Source organism: Triticum aestivum, chromosome 3D, assembly GCF_018294505.1.
Source record: "Triticum aestivum cultivar Chinese Spring chromosome 3D, IWGSC CS RefSeq v2.1, whole genome shotgun sequence".
Lineage (NCBI taxonomy): Eukaryota > Viridiplantae > Streptophyta > Magnoliopsida > Poales > Poaceae > Triticum > Triticum aestivum.
Genome location: NC_057802.1, coordinates 607,367,014 through 607,388,224, shown reverse-complemented (window position 1 = coordinate 607,388,224; position 21,211 = coordinate 607,367,014). Strand labels below are relative to the sequence as shown.

At 46.9% G+C, this 21,211-nt stretch overlaps 1 protein-coding gene across 1 annotated transcript; it reads right to left on the bottom strand.

The window, feature by feature from the left end:
* Window positions 1-19,184: 19,184 nt before the first annotated feature.
* LOC123075868 (cytochrome P450 71A1-like) lies at window positions 19,185-20,821 on the bottom strand. The gene has a single exon (XM_044498365.1). The coding sequence runs from the start codon at window positions 20,787-20,789 to the stop codon at window positions 19,236-19,238; it is 1,554 nt and encodes a 517-aa protein (XP_044354300.1). The 5' UTR covers window positions 20,790-20,821; the 3' UTR covers window positions 19,185-19,235.
* Window positions 20,822-21,211: the final 390 nt, after the last annotated feature.

Sequence of the window (21,211 nt, the reverse complement as noted above, 5' to 3'; positions counted from 1 at the left end):
GAAATGCAGAGATAGCACAAAGGGGTTTACAGGGAGGAAGTATTGGATTAGAATCACTTCTACATCACAAAGATAATCTCACTTGTTTTTATGTTTTCAAGCATGTCAGGTATTGAACATTATCAAAATGAATATGAGAATGGGCGCACGAGAGGAATATTGCGGAACAATCCACTGGCTAACAAACTTGGCATGGTGGAGGATGGTCTATCTTATTCACCCATCAAGGTGCATGCTCTAACTTGGCAAGGTTGTATTGGTCGCACATATTTTGCATCTGACCTCTTGCATTACTTCTACTTTGTTACACCATCTGCTTAGTTTAAGCATCATATATGAGTATATGCCATACCTATCCATTTTCTGTACCTATTCCATGTGTCGTCATACTATGTTTTTCCAGTCAAATGTTGTTCTTTTGTAATAGATGTCCAAAAGGAAGAGGGTGATTGCAGATCCTCAAGGAGTACAAACTAGGTATTTGGAGAAGGTAGTGATGCCTGTTAAATTAGATAGATCAGCAGCCACAGAAAACATAGGCCCAACTATAACAGACTTTACCCCTACTCCAGTGGCCAAACCCCTATTAGAACTGCTGACAGCCCAGCGTCAGGTACTGTCTATGATATCAATTCAAAATTTGAACTCCTAAATTTCTACATGTGCCTTACCTTCTCTCTTGTATGAAAACTAATTTCAGATGAATCTCCTTGCTCAAAGGATCATAGGATCTCACGACAATACTGGGCTCTGCATTGCTCTTGTCAGTACCTCTTGCGCTTTGTCAGCATACTTACACTCATTGTTGTTTGATTATGTAGCATCACTGTAAATGTTCGCTTCTTTATCCTCCCATTGCTTGAAATTATAAGATCTATATTTACTCTTAGATAAATGTAGAATTAACGCAATGGTTATGAAGTTTTGGATTGCTCATGTAAGTACATGTTGTCATGTACTCCCTCTGTATCGAATTAATTGTTCATCAATTGGCTGTATTTATAACTTAATAGTGCTAGATACATCCATTTGAGCGACAACTAATAACGGACGGTGGTGGTATTACTGTACATGCATCGCGAGATAGTTGATTGTCTAGCATTACTCTGCATCTTATCTGCCCTGCCCTCCACTTTCTCCAAATTATCATATCTACATTTACTCTTAACAAAATGTTGAATAAAGCCAATGCCACTGCACACGTTGATGTCTGCATTCCTCTTGTCAGTACCTTTTGCCTTGTAACGCTGTACTTAATTAATTGCTATTTGATTATGTATCATCAGTCTGCACCTGAGCTTCATTATCCTCTATTTCTTCCAATATTATTTGATCTATATTTACTCTTTGCAAAATGTAGAATAATGGCAACGCTTATAAAGAATTTTCTTTGGGGAATTTATTGAATTATCTTTCCATCAACATGGAGAAGGGCTTTGTCCAGCCTGTGTTAACATGTAATGTAAGTTCATCCTTCTCAAGCCTTCAAACTTGTTTCTAGTATAGATTTGGATAGGCATCATTTCCTCCACTGCTGTTTACATCTGATTGGATGTTTGCAACAACTACCAGTTTTAAATTGTACTTGTAAAAACATGTTCCTTATGCAGAACAGATCCATTTATTTGCTTATATAATTGTGAAACCTGTTACGTGTCTCCTTATTTCTCTTTCAGAGTCGTATCTCTTATGCCAGGCAGAACTTTAGGAAAGATAGTGAGCCAAACCATCTTGAGGACAGCGAGATGACCCCAAGGTCCTGCCTTGATGAAGACAGTGAGTTGAAGCTACTCACCAGCAGGTGTGAGACAACCTCCGTGTAGTCGCTGCCTCAATCAGTTCGACTTCTTCAGTCTCAACTTAAAGCAGAAAGGCTTGCTTCAGGTCAGCTCCGACTTGAAGTCAAAGATGTAATGAAGATGTCAGGGGATTGCCTTGCGCACTATGGTGCCATACAGCTAGGGATGAAGCATCTATCGTTGACACAACTGAGGTCGCATCAGCTTGTTCGGCTGCTTGCGGGGCCCGAGCTTGCCAGGTCTAGTGCCTTCTGAAGTGCTCTCAGTTTTGTATATTCTTTTGTCGGCGCGTTTATATGCACTGGTGGCGACCTTTGATGCCCAGTGTATGTAATCCGCGGTCATGTTGCGCTTTATTATCACCGTAGCGAACTTTGATTCCCAGTGGACGTAATATGCCGTAATTTCTTTGTTGTATAGTCTCGGTTTATTCTTTGGTCGGTATGCTGTAATTTAGGCCGGAAGGTTCAGTGGATCTCAGTGTTGTCGGTCTTCAGGCCGGCCCGTTACTCATATGAGCCAAAACGTGGGCCTATAATCATCTTGGGCCATTAGCAGGTCTAAACCCATAGTAGTTTCCCGCCTTTAACAGGCCATGGGCTACATATTTACTGTAGTGACACTGGGCTTCCTACGGGCCGTAGAAACAATGGGCCTTCTACGGGCCGTATCATCAATGGGCCTTAGACGGGTCGTATGATCGATTGGCCAAACATGGGCCAAAAACAGACCGCATTATGGCCGTAAACGGGCTATAGTTGGAGTCGTCCATTCATGGGCCGACCATAACGGGCCGTCGTTAATAGGCCGTATTTGATGACGCTATGAAAATGGCCCAACGTATTAACGGGCCACAAATGGGCCGACTGTAACCACGGGTTGAATTTGGCCCACAAGCAGAAAATGGCAGTAACGGGCCGTAAGTAACTGAATGCTGGAAATGAGCCCAAGAATAAATGGGCCCTGAGAAGGCCGAAAGATAACATGGGCTGGAAACGGCCCAACGGAATAAAGGGCCGTTAATGGGTATAAAGAGATACACTTTCATTACGGGCCAGTTTCACCACGGGCCGTTAATGGGCCAAGAGTTACAAAGGGCCTCATATGGGCTGACGTCATGGGTCATACATGGGCCGGAACTTAAAACGGGCTGGAATTATATTGGACGGCCCAGATGATGCTACTGGGCCTAATTGGGATAGGCCGTAAACGGGCCCTGGGTTACCGGGCTGTAAATGGGCTATATGCGAACAGGCCGTTAACAGGCTTTCCGTGGGCCGGCCCGCCACCTTTTGACCAAGTCAAATGGGCCGGCCTTTTCACAGGAATGGGCCTCTGTTGGGCCGTGCCACATGTCGACGTATCATAGGCGCTTTTGGTCCAATGAGTGGATGACATCTGTCCCAACGGTGAGCCGACACGTGTTTCCTCCAGCCAATGATGATTTTACACGTGGAAAATCCCCATTGGTCGGGGCTGTTAACATGTTATCGGATCCAAAACCAGACCCGATAGCCTAACGACATTCCGTTACGGTGGATGCCACATGTCGGTCACCCTTGACGAAAGCACTTCTGTGACGTGCGATTTATCATCATGGAAGTGGACACTTCCGTGATGATAATTTTGGTAATGTCATGGAACACTTCTACGACAGCACAGGTATGACTATCTTGATTCTGTCATAAATTTGTCATGGATGTACATGGATGACAGAAAACGTGACCTACTGTGACAAACACATATCATCACGGAAGTGTATTTTTTTTGTAGTGCTAGGATCAGTGGATCGTGAAGACGTACGACTACATCAACCGCGGTGAAGACGTACGACTACATCAACCGCGTTGTCATAACGCTTCCGCTTACGGTCTACGAGGGTACGTGGACGACACTCTCCCCTCTCGTTGCTATGCATCACCATGATCTTGCGTGTGCGTAGGAATTTTTTTGAAATTACTACGTTCCCCAACAGTGGTATCTGAGCCAGGTTTATGCGTAGATGTTATATGCACGAGTAGAACACAAGTGAGTTGTGGGCGGTAATAGTCATACTGCTTACCAGCATGTCATACTTTGATTCAGCGGTATTGTTGGATGAAGCGGCCAAGACCGACATTACGCGTACGCTTACGCGAGACTGGTTCTACCGACGTGCTTCGCACACAGGTGGCTGGCGGGTGTCAGTTTCTCCAACTTTAGTTGAGTCGAGTGTGGCTACGCCCGGTCCTTGTTGAAGGTTAAAACAGCACATACTTGATGAAAAATCATTGTGGTTTTGATGCGTAAGAACGGTTCTTGCTCAGCCCGTAGCAGCCACGTAAAACTTGCAACAACAAAGTAGAGGACGTCTAACTTGTTTTTGCAGGGCATGTTATGATGTGATATGGTCAACACATGATGCTAAATTTTATTGTATGAGATGATCATGTTTTGTAACAGAGTTATCGGCAACTGGCAGGAGCCATATGGTTGTCGCTTTATTGTATGAAATGCAATCGCCATGTAATTGCTTTACTTTATCACTAAGCGGTAGCGATAGTCGTAGAAGCAATAGTTGGCGAGACGACAACGATGCTACGATGGAGATCAAGGTGTCGCGCCGGTGATGATAGTGATCATGACGGTGCTTTGGAGATGGAGATCAAAGGCACAAGATGATGATGGCCATATCATATCACTTATATTGATTGCATGTGATGTTTATCCTTTATGCATCTTATTTTGCTTAGTTCGACGGTAGCACTATAAGATGATCTCTCACTAAATTTCAAGGTATAAGTGTTTTCCCTGAGTACGCACCGTTGCGAAAGTTCGTCGTGCCGAGACACCACGTGATGATCGGGTGTGATAAGCTGTACGTTCACATACAACGGGTGCAAGCCAGTTTTGCACACCGCAGAATACTCGGTTAAACTTGACGAGCCTAGCATATGCACATATGGCCTCGGAACACTGAGATCGAAAGGTCGAGCGTGAATCATATAGTAGATATGATCAACATAGTGATGTTCACCATTGAAATCTACTCCATCTCACGTGATGATCGGACATGGTTTAGTTGATTTGGATCACATGATCACTTAGATGATTAGAGGGATGTCTATCTAAGTGGGAGTTCTTAAGTAATTTGATTAATTGAACTTTAATTTATCATGAACTTAGTACCTGATAGTATTTTGCATGTCTATGTTATTGTAGATAGATGTCCCGTGCTGTTGTTCCGTTGAATTTTAACGCGTTCCTAGAGAAAGCTAAGTCGAAAGATGATGGTAGCAACTACACGGAGTGGGTCCATAACTTGAGGATTATCCTCATTGCTGCATAGAAGAATTACGACCTGAAAGCACCGCTAGGTGCCAAACCTGCTGCAGGAGCAACACCAGATGTTATGAATGTCAGGTAGAGCAAAGTTGATGACTACTCGATAGTTCAGTGTGCCATGCTTTACGGCTTAGAATCGGGACTTCAACGACATTTTGAACGTCATGGAGCATATGAGATGTTCCAGGAGTTGAAGTTAATATTTCAAGCAAATGCCTGGATTGAGAGATATGAAGTCTCCAATAAGTTCTACAGCTACAAGATGGAGGAGAATAGTTCTGTCAGTGAGCATATACTCAAAATGTCTAGGTATAACAATCACTTGATTCAACTGGGAGTTAATCTTCCTGATGATAGTGTCATTGACAGAATTCTTCAATCACTGCCACCAAGCTACAAGAGCTTCGTGATGAACTATAACATGCAAGGGATGGATAAGACAATTCCCGAGCTCTTCGCAATGCTAAAGGCTGCGGAGGTAGAAATCAAGAAGGAGCATCAAGTGTTGATGGTCAACAAGACCACCAGTTTCAAGAAAAAGGGTAAAGGGAAGAAGGGGAACTTCAAGAAGAACGGAAAGCAAGTTGCTGCTCAAGTGAAGAAGCCCAAGTCTGGACCTAAGCCTGAGACTGAGTGCTTCTACTGCAAAGGGACTGGTCACTGGAAGCGGAACTACCCCAAGTATTTGGTGGATAAGAAGGATGGCAAGGTGAACAAAGCTATATGTGATATACATGTTATTGATGTGTACCTTAATAATGCTCGCAGTAGTACCTAGGTATTTGATACTGGTTCTGTTGCTAATATTTGCAACTTGAAACAGGGACTACGGATTAAGCGAAGATTGGCTAAGGACGAGGTGACGATGCGCGTGGGAAATGGTTCCAAAGTCGATGTGATCGCAGTCGGCACGCTACCTCTACATCTACCTTCGGGATTAGTTTTAGACCTGAATAATTGTTATTTGGTGCCAGCGTTGAGCATGAACATTATATCTGGATCTTGTTTGATGCGAGATGGTTATTCATTTAAATCAGAGAATAATGGTTGTTCTATTTATATGAGTAATATCTTTTATGGTCATGCACCCTTGAAGAGTGGTCTATTTATGTTGAATCTCGATAGTAGTGACACACATATTCATAATATTGAAGCCAAAAGATGCAGAGTTGATAATGATAGTGCAACTTATTTGTGGCACTGCCGTTTAGGTCATATTGGAGTAAAGCGCATGAAGAAACTCCATTCTGATGGACTTTTGGAATCACTTGATTATGAATCACTTGGTACTTGCGAACCATGCCTCATGGGCAAGATGACTAAAACGTCGTTCTCCGGAACAATGGAGCGAGCAACAGATTTGTTGGAAATCATACATACTGATGTATGTGGTCCGATGAATATTGAGGCTCGCGGCGGGTATCATTATTTTCTCACCTTCACAGAGGATTTGAGAAGATATGGGTATATCTACTTGATGAAACATAAGTCTGAAACATTTGAAAAGTTCTTATAATTTCAGAGTGAAGTGGAAAATCATCGTAACAAGAAAATAAAGTTTGGTCTTCATTTGAAATAATGCGGAATAGTTTCGCAACTCACGCCACCCGGAACACCACAACGTAATGGTGTGTCCGAACGTCGAAATCGTACTTTACTAGATATGGTGTGATCTATGATGTCTCTTACTGATTTACCGCTATCATTTTGGGGTTATGCTTTAGAGACGGCTACATTCATGTTAAATAGGGCACCGTCTAAATCCGTTGAGATGACACCTTATGAACTGTGGTTTGGCAAGAAACCAAAGTTGTCGTTTCTTAAAGTTTGGGGCTGTGATGCTTATGTGAAAAAGCTTCAACCTGATAAGCTCGAACCCAAATCAAAGAAATGTGTCTTCATAGGATACCCAAAGGAGACTGTTGGGTACACCTTCTATCACAGATTCGAAGGCAAGACATTCGTTGCTAAAAATGGATCCTTTCTAGAGAAGGAGTTTCTCTCGAAACAAGTGAGTGGGAGGAAAGTAGAACTTGATGAGTTAACTGTACCTGCTCCCTTATTGGAAAGTAGTTCATCATAGAAATCTTTTCATGTGACTCCTACACCAATTAGTGAGGAAGCTAATGATGATGATCATGTAACTTCACATCAAGTCACTACCGAACCTCGTAGGTCAACTAGAGTAAGATCCGCACCAGAGTGGTATGGTAATCCTATTCTGGAGGTCATGTTACATGACCATGACGAACCTACGAACTATGAGGAAGCAATGATGAGCCTAGATTCCGCAAAATGTCTTGAGGCCATGAAATCTGAGATGGGGTCCATGTATGAGAACAAAGTGTGGACTTTGATTGACTTGCCCGATGATCGGCAAGCCATCGAGAATAAATGGATCTTCAAGAAGAAGACTGACGCTGACGGTAATGTTATTGTCTACAAAGCTCGACTTGTTGCGAAAGGTTTTCGACAAGTTCAAGGAGTTGACTACGTTGAGACCTTCTCACCCGTAGTGATGTTTAAGTCCGTCCGAATCATGTTAGCAATTGCTGCATTTTCTGATTATGAAATTTGGCAAATGGATGTAAAGACTGCATTCCTGAATGGGTTTCTGGAAGAAGAGTTGTATATGATGCAACATGAAGGTTTTATCGATCCAAAGGATGCTAACAAAGTGTGCAAGCTCTAGCGATCCATTTATGGACTGGTGCAAGCATCTCGGAGTTGGAATAAACGTTTTGATAGTGTGATCAAAGCATATGGTTTTATACAGACTTTTGGAGAAGCCTGTATTTAAAAGAAAGTGAGTGGGATCTCTGTAGCATTTCTAATATTATATGTGGATGACATATTGTTGATTGGAAATGATATAGAATTTCTGGATACCATAAAAGGATACTTGAACAAGAGTTTTTCAATGAAAGACCTTGGTGAAGCTGCTTATATATTAGGCATCAAGATCTATAGAGATAGATCGAGACGCTTAATTGGAATTTCACAAAGCACATACCTTTATAAAGTTTTGAAGAAGTTCAAAATGGATCAAGAAAAGAAAGGGTTCTTGCCTCTGTTACAAGGTGTGAAATTGAGTCAGACTCAATGCCCGACCACTGCAGAAGATAGAGAGAAAATGAAAGGTGTTCCCTATGCTTCAGCCATAGGCTCTATCATGTATGCAATGTTGTGTATCAAACCTGATGTGTGCCTTGCTATCAATTTAGCAGGGAGGTACCAAAGTAATCCAGGAGTGGATCACTGGACAGCGGTCAAGAACATCCTGAAATACCTGAAAAGGACTAAGGATATGTTTCTCATTTATGGAGGTGACAAAGAGCTCGTAGTAAATGGTTATGTTGATGCAAGCTTTGACACTGATCCGGATGACTCTAAGTCACAAACCAGATACATATTTATATTGAACGGTGGAGCTGTCAGTTGGTGCAGTTCTAAGAAAAGCGTCGTGGCGGGATCTACGTGTGAAGCGGAGTGCATAGCTGCTTCAGAAGCAACAAATGAAGGAGTCTGGATGAAGGAGTTCATATCCGATCTGGGTATTATACCTAGTGCATCGGGTCCAATGAAAATCTTTTGTGACAATGCTGGTGCAATTCCCTTGGCAAAGGAATCAAGATTTCACAAGAGAACCAAGAACATCAAGAGACGCTTCAATTCCATCCACGATCAAGTCAAGGAGGGAGACATAGAGATTTGCAAGATACATACGGATCTGAATGTTGCAGACCCGTTGACTAAGCCTCTATCACGAGCAAAACATGATCAGCACCAAGACTCCATGGGTGTTAGAATCATTACTGTGTAATCTAGATTATTGACTCTAGTGCAAGTGGGAGACTGAAGGAAATATGCCCTAGAGGCAATAATAAAGTTGTTATTTATATTTCCTTATATCATCATAAATGTTTATTATTCATGCTAGAATTGTATTAACCGGAAACTTAGTACATGTGTGAATACATAGACAAACAGAGTGTCACTAGTATGCATCTACTTGACTAGCTCGTTGAATCAAAGATGGTTAAGTTTCCTAGCCATAGACATGAGTTGTCATTTGATTAACGGGATCACATCATTAGAGAATGATGTGATTGACTTGACCCATTCCGTTAGCTTAGCACTTGATCGTTTAGTATGTTGCTATTGCTTTCTTCATGACTTATACATGTTCCTATGACTATGAGATTATGCAACTCCTGAATACCGAAGGAACACTTTGTGTGCTACCAAACGTCACAACGTAACTGGGTGATTATAAAGGTGATCTACAGGTGTCTCCGATGGTACTTGTTGAGTTGGCATAGATCGAGATTAGGATTTGTCACTCAGATTGTCGGATAGGTATCTATGGGCCCTCTCGGTAATGCACATCACTATAAGCCTTGCAAGCAATGTAACAAATGAGTTAGTTGTGGGATGATGCATTACGGAACGAGTAAAGAGACTTGCCGATAACGAGATTGAACTAGGTATTGAGATACCGACGATCGAATCTCGGGCAAGTAACATACCGATGACAAAGGGAACAACGTATCTTGTTATGCGGTTTGACCGATAAAGATCTTCGTAGAATATGTAGGAACCAATATGAGTATCCAGGTTTCGCTATTGGTTATTGACTGGAGACGTGTCTCGGTCATGTCTACAAAGTTCTCGAACCCGTAGGGTCCGCACACTTAACGTTCGGTGACGATCGGTATTATGGGTTTATGTCTTTTGATGTACCGAAGATAGTTCGGAGTCCCGGATATGATCACGGACATGACGAGGAGTCTCGAAATGGTCGAGACGTAAAGATCGATATATTGGAAGCCTATGTTTGGACATCGGAATGGCTCCAGATGAGTTCGGGCATTTACCGGAGTACCGGGAGGTTACCGGAACCCCCCGGGAGGTATATGGGCCTTATTGGGCCATAGTGGAGAGAAGAGAGGGAGGCCTAGGAGGGGGCGCGCCCCCCAAGCCCAATCCAAATTGGGTGGGGGGCCGGCCCCCCTTTCCTTTCCCGTCTCTCCCCCTTCCTTCCACTCCTAGTCCAACTAGGGAAGGGGGGAATCCTACTCTCGTTGGGAGTAGGACTCCCCATGGGGCGCGCCATAGGAGGGCCGGCCCTCCCCCTCCTCCACTCCTTTATATACGGGGGAGGGGGCACCCCATAGACACACAAGTTGATCATTGATCTCTTAGCCGTGTGTGGTGCCCCCTTCCACCATAATCCACCTCGGTCATATCGTTGCAGTGTTCAGGCGAAGCCCTGCGCCGGTAGCTTCATCATCACCTTCATCACGCCGTTGTGCTGACGAAGCTCTCCCTCGACACTCTGCTGGATCATGAGTTCGTGGGACGTCACCGAGCCGAACGTGTGCAGATCGCGGAGGTGCCGTACCTTCGGTGCTAGGATCGGTCGATCGTGAAGACGTACGACTACATCAACCACGTTGTCATAACGCTTCCGCTTATGGTCTATGAGGGTACGTGGACGACACTCTCCCCTCTCGTTCCTATGCATCACCATGATCTTGCGTGTGCGTAGGAATTTTTTTGAAATTACTACGTTCCCCAATAGGGGAGGTCGGAGACGGCACTGTGGATTAAGCGGCGGCCATGTAACGGAGAGAGAGAGAGAGAGGGGGGGGTTGAGAGAAAGAAGATAAGGAAGGGAGAGGGAAGGAGCAGGGGAAGCTGGGAGGTTCGGGCGGTGCTTCTGCTTATGCTGCTCACGGGCGGTGGTGAGGCTCACCGGAACAGCCAAGGGCGGTGCCTGTTGGCTTCATCGGGGACAGGTGCAGCGAGCAGCGGCACCGCGGGGCCGCGGGGACGTCCTCGGGCACTGCACGCAGGGGAGGGATGAGCGCGGTGATGCACGCAGCGCGGCGGGAGATGGGGCGTGCGACGAGCGGGAGGATGACGACGACGCAATGTAGCAGTTGCAGCACAGGCGGGGAGGCCAGCGAAACGTTATCTTTGACTTGGCGGTGCCAAAACAATTGTAATATCAGTGAACTCTAATCTTGGAGCGTGATGGTCGTACAATCTATAATGGACGGCATCCAGAGCGTTCGGATCTGTTGCAAAAATCCAGTCGGCAGGAAAATAGCTATTCTGATTATTATTTCCCCCTGCTTGTGTTTGATACCTTTCGCCAGAGGTCTAGCGTCAGTTTTCCTTCAATGCAGGTGTTCACCTTCCAATCAAGATGAGAAAGGGGATGCGATCAACAGTTGAACTTGCACAAGCGCATGGCTGGCCGATCGGTCGCACTATCAACACCAGTGCCAGCATGCTAAGGAAGGGTTAATAAACTTCCATTTATTTGAAAAACTCTAGATCCATCTTTATTTCTAATGATCTCATTGGTTATCCCTAGCTTATTTCCCGAAGTTCGATTCAGGGGCGAAATTAGGCCTGGGGCAACTGGGGCTGTAACCCGAGGCGTGGCCCAACTAGTACGTATAACATAGCAGCAAAAAATTTAGAATTTGTCATACACAGAAAGCCAGCCCTAGTCTTCACATAGAAGTACAAGCCTTCAGCCCGTTAGCCCAACTCCATCGATCACGCACTAGAAGACGGTTGACGACACTCTAAGCTCATTATCGATGCTAGAGATAGTCCCCTCTTGTTAGGGTTTTGGTTCTCCTCTCGGCGGCGGTGACTGTCTCCCCGTGGAGATCTGATCTCCCCTACCCCTCCCTCCTCGCCGGTGACTGCTGGGTCTCGTGGACCTTGGCAGGTCTCCGGTTCTGGGATCGGCTTGGGACCATACCGCTCGCGGATAGAAAACAACCCCGGGCTAGAGAACTAATGGCGAGTGCTGCGACGAGTTCGGGATCGGCCTCATCCGACCTCAAAGAAATGATGGTTGAACTGGGTCTGAAAGAAGATGATCTGCAGGATGTTGTGGTTGAAGATACTGAACTTCGAGAGGAGGCTACTCGATGGATGGTGATTGCTAGGGTGCACACGGACAAACCCTACAGCCAATACTGGTTCTACAAGACCATGAGGGTTGCTTGGGACCTGGCACAGGAGGTGAAGATCCGGCCGCTTGAGGACAACCTATATACGCTGCAGTTTTCGTGTCTAGGAGATTGGGAACGTGTGATGGAAGAGGGACCATGGAATTTCAAAGGAAAGGCTGTAGTGCTGGCACCTTATGATGGATTCACAAAGCCCTCATTGATAGAAATCAAGAAGATAGAAATCTGGGTTCAGATCCATGACCTACCTGATGGTTTTTTCTCCAAAATCAAAGCCCTGTCGGCAATGGTAGGAGAGTTTATCTTTGCAGAACCGAAGTCCCAAGACTTCAAAGGCAACTTCGCTCGTGTCCGTGTAAGGATCGACGTGACCAAACCTCTCAAGAACTCCGTCTCCTTGGTAGTATAGACAGATCTTTAGGGTGAAATATGAAAGACTGCCCGATTGGTGCTTGGTATGCGGAAATCTGGGGCATCTTTTCAAGGAGTGTGGAGATGGGGTCCGTCCTGCATCGGCGCTGGTGTTCAAGGATCTTAGAGCATCTTGGTGAGAGGCCCGGGCAGGGACCAGGAGAAAGAAACGGGAATAGAGGAGGACGAGGTAGGGGCCGGTCGGGCAGAGGCCGAGGCTGTGGAGCTTTCCAGCAAAATCCGTTCGAAGTGGCAACTCATGAGGAGTCAGAATATGATGTGACCATGGAAGATGGGGAGAGAAACAGGAAGAGGGGTGTGGCCATTGTTGCCGACCCGAGTGCATCGCAGATCAATCTATCGTCTTCTATGAAATCAAACATGCCATTGCTACTGCCACCATCACAGACTCCGACAAGCCCTCCACCGAAGCAGGAACCCAAGAGGAACAAGCCGAGTCCATCTATTCATGAAATAATCCAGACAAAGAACACAGAAGCAAACAAAAACATTGATGCGCGTTTGGCGGGCTCCCAGGGAGGGGCACGCCTAGCGCAATGAGCCTCCTATGCTGGAACTGTCGCGGGGCTGGCAAACCCGCGACAGTTCGCGAGCTTCGTGATCTCACGAGGCAACTTGCCCCCTCTATTGTATGCATTGTTGAAACTCAAATAGAGGGCTCTCGAGTAGAGAATATGGTAGGTTCTTTAGCCTTTAATAAAAGTTTTGCTGTAAGTATCTCCGGTAGAAGCCAAGGCTTAGGGATTTTTTGGAATGAGGAAATAAAGCTTGAAGTTATTGGTTACTCAGAGTACCACATAGATGTGACAGTTGATGAGCTTGTTGACACAAAGATCAGGGTTACTTTCGTTTATGGAGAAGCACAAGTGAATGAGCGACACAAGACGTGGGATATGATGAGGGGGATCGTTGGATCAAACAACCTGCCGTGGGTCGTTATGGGAGACTTTAATGAGGTATTATATGCTCATGAACATGACGGTGTGGGGAACCGGAGCCAAGCACAAATGGACGCATTCAGGGATGCGTTGGATACGTGTGGATTGACGGACATTGGTTACATTGGGAGAAATTGGACCTTTGAGAAGAAGGTTACAGGGGGAACCTACAATAAGGTACGACTAGACAGAAGTGTGGCCAATACGACCTGGTGTTTGGCGTTTCCCGATGCTATAACAGAGCACAAAGAGGCTGCCTCGTCCGATCACGTACCAATTTTTCTCAAGCTCAAAGACATGCATGCATGCAGACGGGCCCCACGCAGGTTTAAATACGAGGTTTGCTGGGAACGAGATCCAGCGCTAGCGGGCGTTGTGGGAACAGGCTGGACACGAAGTTCGAGTAATTCTGTAGTTGAGATGCGGGACAAACTGAACAACCTGGCAGGCGATCTGTCGCATTGGGATCGTGTACACTTTGGCAATATCCGGCTGCAGATCTGTCAGTTGCAGGGACAGCTACAGGAGATGCGCAACTTCCGAGGAAGATCCGGTCTTTCTTCTACAGAATTAAAAATTGTTGATCATCTGGTGGAATTATATCACTGTGAGGAAATCCTTTGGAGGCAGAGGGCAAGGATTGAATGGTTAATGCACGGTGACAAAAACACATACTTTTTCCACCTTCGAGCAAGCCGCCGCAGAAGGAAAAATCAGATAACATCCCTCCAACTCCATGATGGGCAATTGACCGAGGATAGAGGGGAGATGGAGACAATGGCTACGGATTTCTATAAAGAGTTGTACACATCCCGGGGGTCAATGAGATGGACCGGGTTCTTGAGACTGTTCCTAGAAAGGTCACCACCGCAATGAAGGAAATTCTAAACGCTCCCTACAGCGTTAAGGATATCAAGACAGCTCTTTTTCATATGTTCCCTACTAAGGCACCCGGCCCAGACGGGTTCCCGGCACATTTTTTTCAGCGACATTGGGATATCTGTGGAGAGGAGGTTACTAATGTGTCCTGAAAATAGTTGAAGGTAAGGAGTCAGCTGAGTGCATTAATGAGACCATTTTGGTGCTGATTCCAAAGGTAAAAAACCCTACCCTTTTGTCCCAATTCCGCCCAATCAGCCTATGTAATGTTCTTTACAAAATTGCATCAAAGGTAATTTCTAGTCGGCTCAAGTTGGTTTTACCTAACATTATTTCTGAGGAACAATCAGCATTTGTGCCTGGCAGAATGATCACTCACAACATCATCACGGCATATGAATGCCTTCATTTTATGAAAAGGAATAGGGCGAAAAAACACCGGTCATGTGCCCTTGAGCTCGATATGATGAAGGCCTATGACAGAGTTGAATGGCCCTATCTGAAAGCAATGATGTTAAAGTTGGGCTTCACAGAAAACTGGGTAAGTATTGTCATGGGCTTAGTTACCACAATTAATTTCTCCGTATTGTTTAATGGTCAGAAACTAGATATGTTTAAACCTTCACGAGGAATCAGACAGGGGGACCCAATATCCCCATACTTGTTCTTGATAGCAGCAGAGGGCCTGTCGTGCCTGTTAAAATCAAGAAGTGAGTCATCCAATTTGGAGGGGGTGAAGGTGGCACCATTGGCACCACAGGTAAACCATCTCTTATTCGCTGATGACAGCCTGCTGTTTTTCAAGGCAAATAGTATGGGAGCTACTGAGGTGAACCAGGTTCTGGATATCTACTGTCAAGCAACAGGTCAGAGAATCAACCATGCCAAATCATCTATATTTTCAGCAAAGGGGTACCGGAGAGTATAAGTGATGAAGTTAAGGAATTTCTTAATGTACCCACTGAAACTCTAAATGAAAAATAGCTCGGCATGCCTTCGGACATAGGAAACAATAAAATGGTGCGTTCAAGTACCTCAGAGACAGATTGTGGAGCAAAGTTCAAGGGTGGATAGAGAACACAATGTCATCTGCAGGTAAAGAGGTACTAGTTAATTCAGTTGCCCAGGCAGCACCAGTTTATTCCATGTCCTGTTTCAAGCTACCACGGGGTCTGTGTGAACATCTAAATAAGCTCATCGGGAAATTTTGGTGGGGAAGTAAGGAGGGTAAACGGAAGCCACACTGGGTTTCTTGTAAGGATATGACCCAACCGAAATGCATGGGGGGTTTGGGATTCAAGGATTTTGATTTGTTTAATCTAGCAATGCTAGCTCGGCAGGCATGGCGACTCTTGCAAAATCCTGATAGTTTGTGGGCACGTCTGCTTAGGAGCATATATTATCCAAACGACTCTATTCTGGACGCCCCTCTTGGTAGCAATCCGAGACAGATCTGGAGAGCAATCCACGAGGGAATGGACACGCTGAAGCAAGGCCTGATTCGCCGCATTGGCAATGGTGCGCGGACTGCTATTTGGGCCGATAACTGGCTCCCGAGACCGGAGATGATGAAGCCTTACGGCTGTTTGTGCGACAACCCGCATGTCCTTGTTTCAGAACTCATAGATGCTACATCCGCAACATGGAACAGATAGAGGGTGCGGGCGACATTCTGGTCTATGGACGCTGATATTATACTAGGCATCCCTTTATGTACAAGCAATGTTGAAGATTTTTGGGGCTGGGCCCATGAAAAGAACGGAATCTTCTCCGTGAAGTCGGCAAACCGAATGCTTGTCAGTACACGGCAACGTCGAGAGGCATGGCTAGAGAACCGTGCGGGTTCTTCTAGCTCGGCTAAAGAGGAAGGGGAAAGGAAGAAGCTGTGGAAAACACAAGTACCGGGAAAGGTCAAAATGTTCCTACGGAGACTGTCAAAACAATCAATACCAACCAACGATGTTCATGCACATCGGCACATGGCAAGCTCGAGCGCATGCAATATGTGTGGATCGCCTGACTCATGGAGGCACTCCCTGTTGGAATGTACGATGTCAAGATGTACCTGGGTCCTGGTGGATGAGGAACTGGCACAAACTATAGCAACAATCACAGAGCCAGACGCAAAACAGTGGCCGTTTACCCTCATGAGTTCATTATCACATGCCCTGTTTGTGAAGCTGGCTGTCACTCTCTGGGCGATTTGGGCTGCGCGTAGGAAGGCTATCCACGAGGGCATATTTCAAAGCTCGCAGGCTATCCATGGTTTCATCAACAGATACATTGAGGAGCTGAACATGCTGACAGAGCCCACACGCACACCAAACCAGCGGATGAGCACATCGAATGCTACAAGACAGAGACAAAAGGCTCCACCGGTGGGTTACGCAAAAATACATGTCGATGCTGCATGTCGCAAGGGAGCCGGAGGCACCGCTGCAGCAGTATGCAGAGATGCAGCTAGGCTTTACTTGGGCAGCTCGGTGCTAGTAATCGGGGGTGTGGATGACCTGGCAAGTTTGGAGACTATAGCATGTAGGGAAGCACTTGCGTTGGCACAAGACCTAAACCTTCATCATCTGTTGATCGCTTCAGATTCAAAGGGGGTGGTCGGTGCAATCAACATGGGAGCCAAAGGAGACAATGGTGCAATCATAAGTGAGATTAATAGCTTAGCAGCTTCCTTTATTTGTAATTTTACTTTTGAGGGTCGTGCGCAAACACTGAGGCACATAGTTTAGCCAAGTCCGCACTCTCGCTGGGGTTGGGCCGCCATGTTTGGTTAGGCCAACCCCACGACTTGAGATGTATCCCACTTTCTGTGGATTTTGCTAAATAAAACTTGGTGTTAACGCTAAAAAAAAGGCGGTTGACGCTTCGATCTCTGTAGCCCGATCGCTAGTCAATCAAGTCAAGGAGGAAAGTGGCTAAAAGAAAGTTAAGAAAGAAAGAAAATTCCTCGCCCTGATGGGCAACAGAGAAACCCTTGCCTCGCCTCACTCGAACGGAGCGCCCATGCCCTGCGCCGCCGCCGTCGTCAACAGGCAATTCCCCGCCGCGCCGGCCGCCGGGTCCGGCGTCCTGAGTCCTGACAACCCGCCTCTTATTCTTCTCCATCTAGTCTAGTTCCAAATTGCAGCGCAAGCAAAGGCACCCAGGCCAACGCACACTGTGCAGGTAATTTTTAGCCTATCTTCTAATTTTGTTTTCTCATTGGTGTGCTATATTGAGCGCGATGTATTTGCAAGCGTTGATGATATTAAGATTATACAGTGCTATCGAAAAATTAGGAAATGCAAGGGGCTATTACCTCATGGTCTTCGTTTTAATGGTATAATATGTTCTCTCTTTTTATTTTTTGCAAATTTCATACGAACGATTGACTTAGTCTATGTCGAGTGTCTTGATTTTAGATATGTGATTTTATGTTTGCAGATACAAGTCCTTCTGCTATTGCTGGTGAAGAAATGATGGCCTCGGATTAAGCAAGTCCTCCATAACTAGGTACCAAACCATGTTCACAACAATGCAATTTACTAAACTATTTGTTTTAAGGAATTTCCTCTCATGATAATAATAAATTTGAATTTCATTTTAAATGTGAATTTGTGGCATACTTCTAACGCACATTGGCGTGCGTGGGAGTATTTGACTTATATTTAGTCAGTTAGTCTTTTTTTTAGATAGTCAGTTAAGTTTAGCCCTAGACTTTGAGAAATCCTGGTTCCGCCTCTGGTTCGATTGATTTGTGCCTTAAACTATAGTCATAAAATTGTAGAAAAAATGAACATCAAAATTAATCAGGGAATATCTGTCTGTCCATTTGAACTTGTGTCGACATCAAAAGATAATGAAGATAAACAGGTGGGGTCATTCCCACACAAAAATTACCGATCTACTCCCTATGTCTTAAAATAAGTGTCGTTAATTTAGTACAACTTTAATACAAAGTTGTATAAAATCAGCGGCACTTATTTTGTGACGAAGGGAGTACATTTCAACAAAAAATGTGTATAAAGTTGTATAAAATCAGCGACACTTATTTTGTGATGAAGGGAGTGCATTTCAACAAAAAATATACTCCCTTCATTTCATAACGTAGTGCGTCCGCGTTTCCCGGGATCTAAGTTTGACCGTAAATTTAACCAACAAGACCGACTGCGACGGAAGTAAAAATTATGTCATTGAATTCATATCAAAAATAAATTATTGGGTATTGGTCTCACCTGTTTTTTGTACTGACCCTATCTATTTGATACTACTTATCAGCTTTTCCAGTTGGCACCTCTTATTTTACAACCATGCTTTGGACGGGCTACTCTATTTTAGCCATCCATCATAAAACTTGTATTATTCCAAACGGGCACCATCTCCCCCAACATGACGGCGCCGCCCAGACAAACTACCCCTACTATCTACACACCGAGACCCAGATCCGGGGTTCACCCACTCTTGTGCCGCCGGAACGGACGGTGAAGAGGGAGGGAACTACCGATCTGGCCGGTGGTGGAACGAAGGAACGTGGGTCGCCTCCTTTTCGCTCCGAGGCAGTTAGGGAAGGAAGGAACCGTAACTCCAGTGTCTAGAGCTTTGCTAGATCACACATGTTAATTGGCAAGGCCTAGGAATTGACTGATCTAAAATTCCTAGACCAAATCAGGAGAGAAAACACAACAGGAAGGAAGAGAAGTACGAATTTTGAAGCAGCAATCAACGGTCAGAAAAATCGACCGACCCAAATTCAATTTTTTGGTAACTTTCATATTGCTAAAGTGTACATTTATAGCTCTTAAATTCTTTCTATTGGGTATTGATCTCACCTTTTAATTCTTTCTATTTCGCAAAAAAATCCTTTAATTCTTGCTTTAATTGCTCTCCATCCCAGACACAGGCGACCAAGATTTGGCAACCAGAAGCAGAGGCGCCTTGAGGCGCACGGAGAGGCCGTGCAGCTCGCTCATGTCTACCGGCGGCATCCTACCGCCGGGCTGCTCCCAGTCAAAGTTATACACCAGGCTCGCCAGCGCCAGCTCGTTCGACAACATGGCGAACCCGACGCCGGGACAGCCCCTCCTCCCGGCGCCGAATGGCAAGAAGGCGAAATCCTGGCCCATCTTGAGGTCGTACCCGAGGAACCGCTCCGGCGCGAACTCCTCGGCGCGGCTCCCCCACGTTGCCGGGTCGCGGCCGATGGCCCAGGCGTGGATCAGGACCCGGGTGCCCGCCGGCACGTCGTAGCCCAGCAGCCGCGTGTCCTCCAGCGTCTCCCGCGGCAGGAGCAACGGCGTCGGCGGGTGGAGGCGCAGCGTCTCCTTCACCACCGCCTTCAGGTAAGGCAGGCGGGGGAGATGCTCCTCCGTCACGACGGCGCCGGCGGCCGGTCCGACTGCCGCGCGGACCTCGTCCTGTAGCTTGCGCATCTCGTGCGGGTGGCTGATGAGCTCCGCCATGGCCCATTCCAGGAGCGTGAAGGTGGAGTCCGTCGCGGCGGCCAGCATGTCCAGGATGATGCCCTTGATGCTGCCCGTGTCCAGCTCTTCAGCGTCCAGCATCACGTCCACGAAGTCTCCCTCCTCCCCGGTGGCCGCACCCGCGCGGCGGCGCTGGCGGTGGTCGGCGATGACCCGCTCCAGTAGTCCGTCCATCTCTTCAAAGACACGCCGCGTCTTCTTCTCCAGCCCCGTGACGACGTCCACCCACCGCAGCCACGGCACCGTCTCTCCCATGGGCACCGTGCCCAGGAGCTCCTCGATCTCTGCGAACACCTTCCTCAGCCTCGCGCCGCCGCCGCCTCCTTCAACCCCGTAGTCCGTGTCGCCGAACGTGCAGCGGGAGATGACCGTGTTAGAGTACACAATGAGGTTGTCGCTGATGTTCACGACGGCCCCGGCGTGGCGGTGCACCCGGTCCACGAGCGCGGCGGCCTCCTGCGCCCGGACGCCACCCAGGGACGCGACGCGGTGCGCGTTGAGCATGTGGGTGACGCAGACGCGGCGCGCCTGGCGCCAGTGCTCCCCGTACGGTGCAAAGCCGATCCCGCCGGTGCCGTAGTAGAAGCGGTCGACCATGAGGAGCCTGGGACGGCTGGCGAAGTCGAGGTCCCGGGTCCTCATGGCCTCCTCCGCCGCGGCCGCGGAGCACGCCACCACGGTCGGCACGCGCCCGAGCCGCAGGTGCATCACCGGGCCGTAGGTCGCGGCCAGCGCACGGAGGCTCCGGTGCGGCAGGCTCCCGAGCAGGTGGAGGTGGCCGACGACCGGCAGGCCGGGCGGTGATGGAGGAAGCCGCAGCTGGCCCTGCCTGCCGGAATTGCGGTTGCGCTTCGAGGAGGAGACGAGGACCATGACGGCGAGGAGGAAGGCTAGGGCGGTGAGGGCATAGGGGGAGTTGAACAGAGCGGCAACCATCTCTGCAGCCATTCTCGACGGCCGGCCGGGAAACTACACGGAGGGGAGATGGATCAAGATGGATTCGACTTGAACCACGGCGGCAGAAAGACTGCATATATAGAAGATCGAGAGAATGGAGAAGTACGTAGCCCCCAAGTCTCTGTCGCATGCAAGCTCAGGCCCTACGGTACGGTACGTGCATGCATGGAGGAGCGCCTCGACTAAGAAAGGCATGCAGCAGTAACTCGCTCTCTCACGGTGACACCACTGAAAAAGAAAGCATTAATGAGGCATGCATTAAGCCCATACAGTCCCGCTGGATGCAGGTTTTTCTGGTTTTGAGGTGAAATTTTGATTAGGGTCTCTGGGCGGAGGTGGTCGAACGTACCGTGGTTCTTTTTTACTCACATTGGTCATGTGATTTACAGTCCCGCTACTGATTGCGCCGGTAC

Bases quoted from the DNA above. Each gene is read 5' to 3' on its own strand.
- LOC123075868 (XM_044498365.1), bottom strand. From the start codon at position 20,789: ATGGCTGCAGAGATGGTTGCCGCTCTGTTCAACTCCCCCTATGCCCTC.